The 14,068-nt window shown below is 45.1% G+C and overlaps 1 protein-coding gene across 1 annotated transcript in view; it reads left to right on the forward strand.

The window, feature by feature from the left end:
* The window catches only part of Osbpl11 (oxysterol binding protein like 11), a 58,027-nt gene extending 44,592 nt beyond the window's left edge, over positions 1–13,435 (forward strand). The window contains exons 9-13 of the mRNA XM_036203803.1: positions 1,151–1,652; positions 3,782–3,968; positions 7,620–7,802; positions 10,689–10,842; positions 11,884–13,435. Coding sequence (XP_036059696.1) covers positions 1,151–1,652; positions 3,782–3,968; positions 7,620–7,802; positions 10,689–10,842; positions 11,884–11,946 — 1,089 coding nt within the window. The 3' untranslated portion in view covers positions 11,947–13,435. The remainder of the gene's footprint in view (positions 1–1,150; positions 1,653–3,781; positions 3,969–7,619; positions 7,803–10,688; positions 10,843–11,883) is intronic.
* The last annotated feature ends 633 nt before the right edge of the window (positions 13,436–14,068 follow it).

Raw genomic sequence — 14,068 nt, forward strand, 5'->3', positions numbered from 1 at the left:
CTTTTTATTCTCGGGAAATGAATTTGTTTGTTTGTTTATTTTGGTATTTCGGGACAGGGTTTCTCTGTAGCTTTGGTGCTTGTCCTGGAACTCACTCTGTAGACCAGGCTGGCCTCAAACTCACAGAGATCCACCTGGCTCTGCCTCCTGAGTGCTGGGATCAAAGGCGTGTGCCACCACCGCCTGGTGAAATGGATTTCTTTCTAATTAGATTTTTTTATTTAATTTTATGATTTGAGTGTTTCACCTATATATATATATATATGTGCATCACATGAGTAAGTGGCACCCACAGGAGTTAGAAGAGTGCACTGGACCCCTTGAAACTGAAGTTATAGATGCTTTTGAGCCATCATATGGGTCCTGGGAACCAGACTGGATCCTCTGTAAGAGCAGCAAATGCCTTGATCTATGGGTGGGGCTGTTCTCTCTAGCCTCAGGAAATAAAACCTTATCACCTACAGCTTTTTGTTTGTTTTGTTTTATCAAGACAGTGTCTTGTGTAGCCCTGTATCTTAGTTTGGTTTCCGCTGTACCCATACTCACCTGTACATACCCTACACAAACATAGATACATACAGATTATTAAAAATAGTAACATTAAATCTAAAGAAGAGGGGTTAGGGATTTAGCTCAGTGTTAGAGTGCTTGCCTAGCAAGCGCAAGGCCCAGGGTTCGATCCTCAGCTACACACACACACACACACAAAACAATCTAAAGAAGAAAAGACTTGTCTCATACAGTACTTTGGGTTTCAGTACAATGTGCCTGGTATGTTATTGCAGCCTAGAAGGCCCAGAACCTTAGAAAATTAGTCTGACTCAACCCCTGAGTATGGAGGCTGCTCTCTGAGTGTTCCATGCTGCTCCAGATCCAGCTGGGCAGTGGTAGCGCACGCCTTTGATCCCAGCACTCAGGAGGCAGAGCCAGGTTGATCTCTGTGAGTTCGAGGCCAGCCTGGTCTACAGAGCTAGTCTAGGACAGGCACCAAAGCTACATAGAGAAACCCTGTCTCAAAAAAACAAAACAAAACAAAAAAAAGGACCGGATCCTTCTGTTTGCAATGAAATGCTCTTAGATGATAGAGATAATTATTTGTGGATATATATGTGGATTAATTCTCCTTAATTGGTTTGCATTGATGTTTTAGGTGGTGCTTCCTACATTTATCCTAGAGAAGCGTTCCTTACTGGAGATGTATGCAGACTTCATGTCTCATCCAGATTTGTTCATAGGCATCACCGATGGAGCCACACCAGAGGACCGCATGATTCGCTTTGTTGAGTACTACCTTACCTCATTTCATGAAGGTCGAAAGGGAGCCATTGCGAAGAAGCCGTACAATCCTATCATTGGGGAAACTTTCCACTGCTCCTGGAGGATGCCCAAAAGTGAGATGGCATCCAGTCCAAGTAGCAGCTCTTCCGCCCCAGCCGTCACAAATCACACTCCTCCTCTGTCGGAGGATGCGCCGGCCCCGGGGGTCTCGGACTGTTACACTGTCAGATTTGTCGCTGAGCAGGTTTCTCATCATCCTCCAGTCTCAGGATTTTATGCAGAATGTACAGAAAGGAAGATGTGTGTAAATGCACATGTCTGGACTAAAAGCAAGTTCTTAGGCATGTCAATAGGTGTCACAATGGTTGGAGAAGGTGAGTAGTAGAAAATCATTCTCCAGTCTTAAACTCAGTACATTTGGAAAGGCTGTAGGTATTGGTTGTAGAGTTTTGAGACTCGTTTGCATGTGTACGAGTGTTTTGTCTACATATATGCAAGTGCACCGTGTACATGCAGTCACCACAACTGGAGTTACAGGCATCTGTGAGCTAGTGTTTGGGGACTGAGCCCTTAGGTGCTCTGCAAGAACAGCCGGGGCCTGAAACTGCTGAGTTAGAGATCTGAAATGTTACATGTACTACTTTTTTTGCTCTGGTTTGTGCTCCAGAATGAGTGTTGGAACACACCAGAGTCATGTGCTATTACTGTGGACAAATAGAAATTCTCCTTGAAATTATATTGTGAAAATTTAAATGTAAAGATTTTGGGGCGGTTTATTTTTAGATATGGTCTCACTGTGTGTAACTCTGGCTGGCCTGGAATTCACTGAAATTAAAGGTGTGCACCACCACACCTGTAAAGTATTTTTATTGTAGAAACTTTGCGGCATGGTGGCGCATACCTTTAAGCACAGCACTCTGGAAGCAGAAGCAGGCAGGGCTCTGTGAGTTTGAGGCTAGCATGATCTACAAAGTGAGTTCCAGGACAGCCAAAGGTACATAGTGGGACCATGTTTCAAACCAACAAACAAATTCAGAGGAGGAAATAAAAGCATCACTAACCCATTAATCCAGAGATGGATAATTTGAACTGACTTTTAATATTTTTTTTCTGTGCCTATAAACTCAGTTTTAGTTTTTAAGATTAGGATTAGTTGAAATCTAGAGGTGATGGGACATGAACCTATGAAGGTTGGGCATTCTTTGTCACATGCTCCCAAAGGAGATCTGTTCTTACTAGTTTTTAACAGAACAATCTGGCAGTATAGGCTCTGCTTCTCAAATGTGTAAGGAGGAGCATGCGCCATTTTCAACTCTTTGAACCATGAGGGGAGGTACAGTGACTTCTTTTATCTAATGCTTTCGTGTATACAGTTACTGCCTTTTGGAAATGAAACTGCCATCTGTTACCCTTAACAACAAATAAGTAAAATGGAGGAAAGGAGAAATGGTGAGATGTTCAGTCTGCTAGGTGCTTGCCTTGCAAACATGAGCACCCAAAGTCAGGTCCCCAGCACCCATGACAGGAGAGCCAGGCGTGGCAATGGGTAAGCAGTAAGAGACCCCCTCAAAGGTGGGAGCTGGCGGGGCAGCCCTCAGAGGCTGAGGCAAGCAGAGCTCTGTTATTTCAGGGCTAGCCTTGTTACAGGGAGATGTTGGGTGTTGACCTCTGGCCTCCATACACAAGCACAAGCAGGTGCGTGCACGCGCATACACACACACACACACACACACACACACACACGCACGCGCACACACGCACGCACACAGTTGGAATGGGATTTATGGTCATTCATTTTCTTTTGTTATTTCTGCTCTTCAGCATTAGAGGGGACTAGTTTAATTACTGATATTTTAGGATCCTGTGAGTCCTGTTTTCCCTATATTTATTCAAATCTGATTGAAACAGAGTCTCTATGTAGCCCTAGCTGGCCTGCTGCTCACTCTGTAGCCCAGGCTGGCCCCAAACTCACAGAGATCCACCTGCCTCTGCCTCCCGTGTGCCAGGATTAAAGGCGTGCGCCACCACCGCCCGGCTTCAATCTCTTACACCTCTTATAGCTTCAGAATTTGACAAAGAAAACATGGGATGACCATTGTTCTTGATGGAAAGATCACATCTGGGTCTTTCACATATGTAGACAAGAATGAAGAACGTTTTCTTATCATACTATAAGTGACTCCGAAGCTGCTGGTGACCAAGCCGTAGCATAATGCTGCACAGCAGAGCTCCCCCAAGCCCCAGGGCTTTATTTTATTTTTAGGAGCATTGGTGGGACACTTAGACTGCTTGCACTGTCACAATTACACGTCCCATGAGCCACAGAGGAACAGGAAGGTGACAGTGGAAGTAACCCTGATTCAGTATTGTCTGGAAATGCGCCTAAATGAAGTCAATGCTATCAAAAGATGAATGAGTAGAAAATAATAATAATGTTTATTACTAGACAGGGAAAAAGCTTTCTTGGAAGAGACGTTAACCACCCTCGTGCTTTTACATTCAGGCATCCTTAGTCTGTTGGAGCATGGAGAAGAGTACACGTTTTCCCTGCCTTGTGCCTATGCCCGGTCCATTCTGACTGTTCCTTGGGTAGAACTAGGTGGCAAAGTCAGCGTCAACTGTGCAAAGACGGGGTACTCAGCCAGCATCACTTTTCATACGAAGCCGTTTTATGGCGGCAAACTGCACCGGTAAGAACACTTGAATGGTGTATTAAACCATTGTATTATACCTCCTTGCTCTTCTCCTGCCTTGCCTTTTGTGGAGCAGACTGGAACAGCTCTGGCTGTCCTGGAACTTGGTTTGTTGATGAGGCTTTCCTTGAACTGACAGACGTGTGCCACTGCACCCAGCTAACAACCACACCTGGACGGGGACACACACACACACACACACACACACACACACACACACACACAAAGGAAAGCAAGCATGATGTAGTTTTAAAACAGTAACGATGCTAACACTAACTCATGTAGTGTCTTAACTTTTTCCTATGACATTGCTAAGGACATGTAAACTGGAATTTCTAACAGATGAGTACGTGGTCTGTGGCACAGTTCAGATGAAAGGAATTCAGAATCAGATTTGGAGCTCAGTAGAGCTACTACAAGCCAGGATAAAAATAGATCTATAAACGTAAGACTAGCAGAAGCCACACAGGTTGGAGGTACAGATCCAGGTGCCTGTCATCGGTGGACTTGTGATTCTGTCTGGAATCAGCTCCTGTGGCCTCTCCTGCGGTCAGTCACTTGCAGGGTTTTTTTTTCTCCTTACCAAGGCCAGTATCCCATTGTGTAACTATGCCACAACTGATAATTCATTCTTGTTTGTCTACTTTTATTTTGTGTGTGTGTGTGTGTGTGTGTGTGTGTGTGTGTGTGTGTGTGTGTGCCGGGGGGGGGGGGGGGGGGGGGGGGGGGTATGTAGGTTAGGTAAGCCACGAGCATGCAGGTGCCCACAGAAGCCAGAAGAGGGTGTCAGATCCCCTGGAACTGGAATAACAGGCAACGGTGAGCCACTCAGTGTGGGTGCTGGACACCAAAACTGGTCTTTTACGGGAGCAACAAGTGCCCTTACCCACCGAGCGGTCTCTGTAGCCTTCATTATTTACTTTAATTTTGACAGATGTTTATGTAGTTTCTAACTTCTGGCTGTCACAAACAGTTCTTCTGCATAGGGTTGGGGATACGGCTCAGAGGTAGAACACTTACCGACCATGCACAAGGCCTGTGTTCTACCAGCACACACACCAGCATGCTTGTATGTATACACAAGAGTGCTGCAAGCAGACATTGGTGAATGTAGTTTTTTTTTTGTTTTTTTTTTTTTTTTATGTCTAGCACAGAGGACAAGCTTGTCGGGAGTAGCCATGTTGACTTGTACAATGAGTCAGATGAAAAGATAGTGTGGACATTCTTAAGTAGACTAGAGATGGCGCTCAGAACACAGTTGTGCCCTTTACTTTCCTTACCTTCTCTGCCTGCCTTTACAGTATAATGACCAAGTTAAGTAACGTGAAGAGACGGCCTGGTCTGTCTTGTAAGTGTCTGCTAACGTCGCCTTAAACTGTTGTAGAGGAGTGTCATCAGGAAAAGGACCTATGTAATTCAATGCTTGTGGGCAGAGACTTGGGAGGTAGCTGTATCATCGCGGATTGTGTATGGCAGGAAAGGTCTCATCAGCCAGCTTGGTGCCTCACTCCTGTAGGTTCAGTTACTTGGAAGGCTGAGGTAGGGAGGATGGCTTGAGCCTGTGTGTTTGAGACCAGCCCGAACAACATCACGAGACACTGTAACTAGACTGTCAGAGGAAAAATCAACAAGAAGACTAGTTGTCCCCAGTCCTCGGTGTCCTTCTGATTAGGTGTGCCTAGCATGCGAACTAGTCATTCTCAGTCCTCAGTGTAGTTCTGGTTCTGTCTGCCTGGCAAGAGGACTAGTTGTTCCTCAGTCCTTGGCATCCTTCTCGTTATGTGTGCCTAGAGAGTGGGAAGAATGTGCTCAGCATCATCTCTTCCCATCCTGTGGTTAGAGCTGAGTTTTCAAGGAATGGGAAGGGATTGCAAGTGGGATCAGAGAAGAAATAGGGGCGCTGCAGAGTAAAAGCTCAGCAGTTAAGAGCATGTACTGTCCTTGCAGAGGACTTAGGTTCAGTTCCCAGCACCCACAGTGCAGCTCACAACCATCTGTAACTCCAGTTCTTGGGGATCCAGCACCCTCTTCTGGCCTCTGCAGGCTCCAGGCATGTAAATGGTACTTACACACATGTGCAGACAAAACACCCATACACATAAAATAAATAAACCTAAATTTTTTTGCGAAATAATTAAGTGACCTTTTATCAAACATTCTGTCTGGCTTTTAAGGAACCCTTTGCAATACAATTCTGTTTGTTCACACGGTTTGAAATACAACTTAGAGTTCCCGCTCCTATAACCAAGCAGACTGGTAGCTTTGTCCTTTGTGTCCAGTGAACTGTGGTTAGCAGTCACTTCCGACTCACCATTGGAATGTTTGCTCTTCACTCCTAACCATCATGCACCCTGGCCCCCAAGATCTGGCCCCCAGATCCCTCGTTCTTGGGCTCTTTACCGCCTGCCTTGAGCTCCGAGTTTGCAGCCCCGCCCTTCCTTCCTTCTTTCCTTCCTCCCTTCCCCCCTCCCTTCCTCCCTTCCTCCCTTCCTTCTTTCCTTCCTTCCTTCCTTCCTTCCCTTCTCCCTCCCTTCCTCCCTTCCTTCCTTCCTTCCTTCTTTTCTTCCTTCCTTCTTTCCTTCCTTCCTTCCTTCCCTTCTTCCTCCCTTCCTCCCTCCCTCCCTCCCTCCCTTCCTCCCTCCTTCCCTCCATTCCTTCCTTCCTCCCTTCCTTTCTTCCTCCCTTCCTCCCTCCCTCCCTTCCTCCCTTCCTTGGGTCTGGCCTTGTATACACATGGCAAGTGCTGCCTTGTTCCTTGTGATGCCCGGGTCTCCCAAGTTCTCTTTGGACCCAAATAAATCACAGCCCCTAGACATTCATTAGACCTTCACCTTTAGCTTCTGCCTGCTGTTCCTGAGTTTTGAACTTCTCTCGCCTGTGTCCTACAGGAAACGTAGAGTTCGTTAGACATGTTTGAGCACTTGTCTCTGTGCCTTCCACCTGAGCTGTATCAGCACCACTCTGTTGGCGGCCAGGTGACTCCATTCCTAGGTTTCCACTTTATATGAATTCCATGTACATTCATAGATTACTACTCCTCACTTTTCTGTTTTAGCCAGGGAACTTGCAATTTTAATTGTATTTTGTATTTTTCTAACTCTTAATGACTTATCCAGGTTTTGTATTGAATTTAGAAATTTGGGGGGCGGGGCTAGGCACATGTTTTTAATTCCAGTACTTAAGAGGCAGAGTCAGGAGGCTCTCCATGAGTTTGAGGCCAGCCTGGTCTACAGATTAAGTTACAGGACAGTCAGGGCTACATGGAGAAACTCTGTCTGGGGGGTGGGGGGGATCACAAATTAATAAATATTAGGTGCTTGATCTCTAGAACTGCAGATGTTTTAGGTAGATGGGCCGGTGGGAGAGAGCTAGATTATAGTACTGTCACATTTTTAGATTGTAATAAACACATTAGACATGATTTTCTGTTGATACTGATGAAGTCCAGGCTGATGCCTAATAGTCTTCCTGAAGAGGAACCCTGACGCACCTGAACAGGCATCTGGGGCTCCGGCCCGGGATTGGTTCTCACTGACTTAGGGACTGACAAATTGGACGTGCTCTGCAACTAATTTGAAGTGGACTTTTGCGGTGTGTCCTTGGGCTTCAGAATTCTGAGGAAGGGGCCTTTGCTTCCCACCACTCTAGAGTCACAGCTGAGGTGAAGCACAACATTACCAACACCGTGGTGTGCAGAGTGCAGGGGGAATGGAACAGCATTCTGGAGTTCACCTACAGCAACGGGGAGACCAAGTACGTGGACCTGACGAAACTGGCCGTAACGAAGAAGAGAGTCAGGCCCCTGGAGAAGCAGGGTCCCTTTGAATCCAGGTATGTCACCCTGCCCAGTCAGGCCACTTCACTGAGTCACCTGACAGTTTATATCAGCTTTGCCGTCTGATATGAAAGAGTTGGTCTGATTTAATTAACTGTAAACCCCTTGCCAGCCGTGACATTTATGGTATATAATCACTTTAGTGTGAAAAATTATTGTCAAGTTTTTGTCTCCTACATTAAAACTAACCGTGAAACTCCCAGTTGCCTGGCTGGCAGATGGCTCTGAGTAAAGGCTCTTTCTGTGCCTGGCTGACAACCTGAGTTCTGTCCTCAGGACCACGGAAGAGGTAGAAGGGAAACACTACCTGCATGAGGCTGGCCTCTGACCCTCACAGCACACCTCAGCTCCCCCCAATAACAGAGAAGATTCCCGAAGCACACTACCACTGGCCAAGTTTTCACATAATGTCAAAGATCTGAATTACCTAAAAACTTCATTAAAATATTCTCTTTTGCAAGCTGGATGCAGTGGTGGCGCACACCTTTAGTCCCAGCACTCAGGAGACAGAGGCAGGCGGATCTCTGTGAGTTCGAGGCCAGCCTGGGCTACAGAGTGAGATCCAGGACAGCCAGGGCTGCACAGAATCCTGTGTCAGCTATACTTTAAAAATACACAGGATCTCTTGCAGCTGTGTCTATCAAAGGCTGCTTCTCTTTGTCTGTCTACACTAAAGGAATGTATCCCAGTAGACTGAATGTAGAAACAGATACTGCTACGAAACCAGACATTGAAGAGACAGATACTGCTGGATGTAGTTCCCAAAATCCTGTTGAAGGGTTTTGGTGTGAGTCTTTTGGAGCTCTCTACCAGTAGTGTAGAAGAGTCTGCATCTGCAATGTCTAGGGCCCCACAGTTACCCACTTTTTTTTTTTTTGAGTCGGGGTCTCACTGTAGCATAGCCTGGCTGCCCTCAGCTCCGACAAGAAAAAAAAAGAAATTGGTTCATCTACTGTATCAATTTATTGGCAGCTAATAGTATTACCTTACCCCCTATGGATCTATTAGGATATATAGTGATGTCCCAGACTCATTCATTTTGTTGTTGTTGTTTAATTTTATTTATGTGCATTGGTGTCTTCCCTGCATGAGGGTGTCGAATACCCTGAAATAGGAGTTACAGACAGTTGTGAGCTACCGTGTGGTTGCTGGGAATTGAACTCAGGACCTCTGGAAGAGCAGCCTGTGCTCTTAACACTGAGCCATCTCTCCAGCCCCCAGACTCATTCTTTGTACTGGATTTCCCCCCCCACCTCCGTGATCAGTGTGATTGAAGGTTTGATTATACTCAACCATCTTTTGGTTTTATTTTTTTTCTTTTAAAAACATTTTTTTTAATGCTTTCTGTCTTTATAGTGCTATTTTTCTATTTTGTTCATCATTTCTTAATCTCTTTTCCTAGGAATATTAAAGTGAATGTTTTAAGTCAGGGACTTAGCAGTGTGTGCATGGGCTCTCTTTCCCCCTTTCCCTGGGTTCTGAGGCTCAAACTCAGGTCACCTGACATACACTGAGTGTCTTTCCCTGCTGAGCCCGGGGATTTTTCTATACCTGGACAGAGCCTTACATATTAAGCCTTAATGGGCCAGATGGTGTCTGCCACAAACAACTGCTCGATTTTGCCATGATAACATGAAAGCCACGGACTTGTGCGTCAGCATCTGGACACTGTTCTAAGGTTTTCTGCAGAAAAATGGGCAGTGGCCACAGTGTGACTCCTGGTTAGATCATCATGGTTGGTTGGTTTGTTTCCCTAAATGTTTACTACAACATGCTTTCCTTTAAAGGCTGTTTTCTGTGTGTCCATCACTTTGTTTTTGAACAGTGTCTGTAGTCCAGACCTTTGCTGTTCCACTCATCCACCACATAGCGTGTATCAGTAGTCAGCTTCTTTAGTCTAGTTGCTGAATAGTATTCCATTGTGTGGGTAAGTCAAATCCGTTCTGCCGCTGATACACATTACTACTAATACACATTGAGGCTACGGTGAATCATAAAACTGAACCTTTTATAACCAGCGTTTGTGTAGACACGCGTTTTCATTATTCCGGGGTAAATGGCCAGGGATAGGATGGCTGGACTGTAGATTGCTATTTTCCAAAGTTAGTGTACCATTTTACATTCCCATTGGTATTGGATTACACTTCCAGTCTCTTCACATCCCCCGGCGTCTGTCTCCTACCCTCACTCTTAACAAGTATGAAGCACTAGTGGTTATGATTTATATTTCCCAGTGACCAATATGTTGGTCATATTTCATAGCAATCTGAAATTAACAAGGCATTGGCCATTTCTGTCTTTCACAAAGCATTTTTTTTTTTTTAATATTATTGGATTATTTGTCTTTTCTGTGTTGTGGGAGTTCTTTGTACCTCAGCCTGGCCAGGAACTCCGTGTAGCCTAGGATGACCTTGGACTTCTCATTCTCATGCTCCTACCTTCTAAGTACCCGGATTAGGAGCTGCACCACCATGCTCAGTGTTATGTGGCGCTGGGACTGAAGGCACATGTGTTGGGCAAACCATATCCTCAGCCTCGTTCATTTCAACCTTTTAAAAATATCTCATATTATTTGTTAATTTCTGAAAGTTGCCTAAAAACAAAACAGTTGTTTTTAGGAAACTTGAGAAAGTGTTTCTTAACTGAACTTCTCAATTTAAAATCCATCAACAGTAGCAACAGTAATCTGGGCACTGACAACAGGGCCCTGTCTGTGCTCTCAAAACTCGTAGATCTGATTGAGGAAAATGTAATGTTACAATTCCCGGGGGGGAGAGAAGGAAGGAGAAACTGTGGTCAAAATAGATAAAAGACAAAAATTACTGTGACTCTTAATCCCTTTTTAAAAGAACATTTGTAAAATAGGCTGTTTTCTATTTTAGACGATTGTGGAAAAATGTAACAGATTCTCTGAGGGAATCTGAAATTGACAAGGCCACAGAGCACAAACGTACCTTGGAAGAACGCCAGAGAAGTGAAGAAAGGCATCGCACTGAAACAGGCATACCCTGGAAAACCAAATACTTCATTAAAGAGGTATGTGCTGCACGCCTTCAGACAGAGCTCGTTCAGACAGAGCTCTGGCTTACCTGGGTATTGGTGAGTCGCTAGCTCTTGTCCTCACTTTTAAAAGTAGTCCAGCTAGGGGCTAGGGAGACAGCCAGTCAGTAAGGCACAAGGCAGTGTGAAAAATGGGTGAAATGATGGAGCTTAGTTGGGTAGATTCGCATAAACTGGTCCTCGGGATTCATTGTTAAACCAGGGCCCAGAGGTCAAAGACAAGACTTACTCAAGACAGCTGCCAGGAACCTGCCTGGTTCAGTTACATTAGGAATAAATTGAAGGAGACATGGGGAGTAGAGAGTAGAGACCGAGTCAGTCCTCTGAACACAAGCCTGCAGTCCTCATTACCCTAGCCTGGACTGCCACATTCTGCTCTGTCTGCTGCATTCTGCTTTTCTGCGTTATTACCACAGTTCTTTCCTCCCTCTACTCTTTGGTCTTTTCTTCATGAACATTTCCTTGTGCTCTGCCTGCCTCCTGTTATTCTGTGAGGCTTGGGCTGCAGCAGCATCTTGGCACATGGCAGAATTGCTACAGGTGACCTCTGCAGAGTTACATGTTCCAGAGTCACAAACGGTGTTTCCACACAGCACAGTTCCATTCCCTGACTCTCTGATGGAATCCCTGGCACTAAGGCGGGCGGGGTGGAGGGTGTGGGTGCTGCATTCTGGCTCACGATTCAGGGCTGTAGTCTGTTTTGGTGGCAGGCAGGGACATGCTGGGAGCTTGAGAAGGGTGGTCGTATCATCTTGGCAGTCAGGTCAATAGGAAGCAGAACTGGGCACCCCCGAAAGACCCCCAACTCCCCCAGCAGCCCACTGCTTCCAGTGAGGCCTCACTTCTAAAAGGTTCCATGGCCTCCTAAACACACCATCAGCCTGTAGGGGACAATCCACATTCAGACTGTAGCATCCCCTCTAAGCTGCAGGCAAGGTTGGTTTGCTGTTGCTCCTAGCTGGATTTCTGTTTGGAATGCTGGCAGGGTGCTGCTTTAATCCATTTTCCTTGTTTCAGGGAGACGGCTGGGTTTATCACAAACCCCTCTGGAAAGTAATTCCATCACAACCAGCAGAGTGACACATGTTTTCAAGACTGGACCAAACGGGGTTCTCCTCTGTGTACCCCAAGCCCTCTCAGATGGAGTTGTTGCACTGAGTGCCCTGCCTCCTAATTTGTACAGCCTGAAACTAGCTGAACACGAATGTACTCACTCGGGCCCATCATCCTGCAGCAAGACCAAAGTGTTAAGGACCCGTGATGGGCTTCTCAGCAGCCTGTTCACCAACATGAGCAATACCATCTTCCAGCCTTCCACCCCACCAGAAATGTCGTCTTTTATCCAGTCCGCTTGTTTGTACAGGGCCACAGGAAACAGCAGTGAGATCCCAGTGACTTTGGTCCCGGTGTAGGGAACAGTAAAGTCCCTGGCAGAGGTTTCTGCTCTCTGCCGTGACTGAAGTAGTCACTGCTCTTCTGAACCCAGCAAGAGGGAGACAGACGTGACCGACAAGTGGATTCAGCCATTGTGCCTGAAGTCAGTGTTCACACATCACAAGGCCTCCTGCCCTCCGGAGGCTGTGCCTGCGCCTGAGGAAGCCCATCACTTGCTCTGTTGGAACTCTCTTTTAAAAGTGTATTTATAATTAGAATTGTAACCATGGAGAAAGTTTTTCTTCTGAGCATTTTAATATACTTGAAAACGACATTGACTTGAAAAATTTCAGAACATTTTTCAATACCTAGTTTTATTAAATATTACACTTAAGAGACAATTTTTTTAAATGTGTTCATGTCAATATGGGATTTTTGCCTTTCTCAAGAACTAAGGCATTAAAACATAGCAAATATTAAAAAACGAAACTGTTACTTTTTCCCTAACCTATTTTCATTTATAGGTTCATATTCAGTATTATGTGCTATCCTGAGTAAGTTGGCTTTATCTGACCTCTGTTCACTCAAAAGTTCAAACTGAAACCTGTTCATGTCTGTCAGTAATTCAATTATGTCTGTGACTGAGTGCACGGAAGCTATGGTTTTATTTTACTTTCAAGGAAATTCCAATGCTAAAGAAAGGGTATGAAATAAAAAGCAGGAATTTACATTCAGGTACAAATTGGTTCTTTTAATCGGTGTTTTATTGGAGTTGAATTGCTGGCAGTGAGCAGAATAGTGCTAATTATGGTTTTCATTTCTTTGAGTATTTGCTGAGCACCCCCTCGGTGCTGACCCTTGTTACTGCGAGCTACCTTCACTGTCCCAGAGTGGTGCCTTACGTGCTCCTCCCACGGTCTTCCAGTCGGCGTGCATAGCACGCACCTGTCACTCAGCGCCGTGCCGGGCGGCTGCGCCTGTGCTCTGAGAACCTCTCTTAGAAGGGTTAAAAGGACGAAAACAGCGACAATGGTTTTTCAGCAAACTGTAAATTAAAAGAATTGGTTTGTGTACAACCATTTTGACGATTCCCTTTTCTTTTTTGCTGTGAAGTGCACTGAAAAAAATCTCAAAATGAGCTATATAGTTCATGTGTTGGGAAAATGGAAAAATAAAAAAAAAATAGAGAACAGCAGTGTTATTGTCTGCTTTGTGAGGGGAGAGAAATAAAAGTTGGTATTTGTGGGTCTTGGGGATTTAGCTCAGTGCTGGAGCGCTAGGCCCTGGGTTCCATCCTCAGCTCAAAAAAAAAAAAAGTTGGTATTTGTGACACGTGCCACCCACTCACCCAGAAGCCGTCTCTAGCTGATAGCCACCTGCAAATGAAAAATTAGTTCTTTCCAGGGAAACAAACCGCTCTTCAGGGCAGGCCCCATGGCCAGATGGCCAGCACAAGTGAGCTTGATGGCATCTTCAGCTTTGTGTTTTTATGGGATTCCTAAATGTGCAAACGTTTGTCTGTCTCTGTGTCTCTATGTGTTTCTTGTGTTTTTTCTTTGTCTCTTTTTCTTGTTTTGTTCTATTCCAATTTGTTTGTTTTTGTTTTATTATATTATTTTTATTTGTTTGATTTTGAAACAGGATTTTTCTGTGTAGCCCTGGCTGTCCTGAAACTAGCTCTGTAGACCACGCTGGCCTCAGACTCACCTCTGCCTTCTGAGTGCTGGGATTAAAGGCATGCGCTGCCACCACATGGCTTATTGTATTTTTATTTTATGTATTTATTTAGAGATTTATTTATTTATTTACTATGTATACAGCATTCTAC

The sequence above is a fragment of the Onychomys torridus genome, chromosome 12, assembly GCF_903995425.1.
Source record: "Onychomys torridus chromosome 12, mOncTor1.1, whole genome shotgun sequence".
Lineage (NCBI taxonomy): Eukaryota > Metazoa > Chordata > Mammalia > Rodentia > Cricetidae > Onychomys > Onychomys torridus.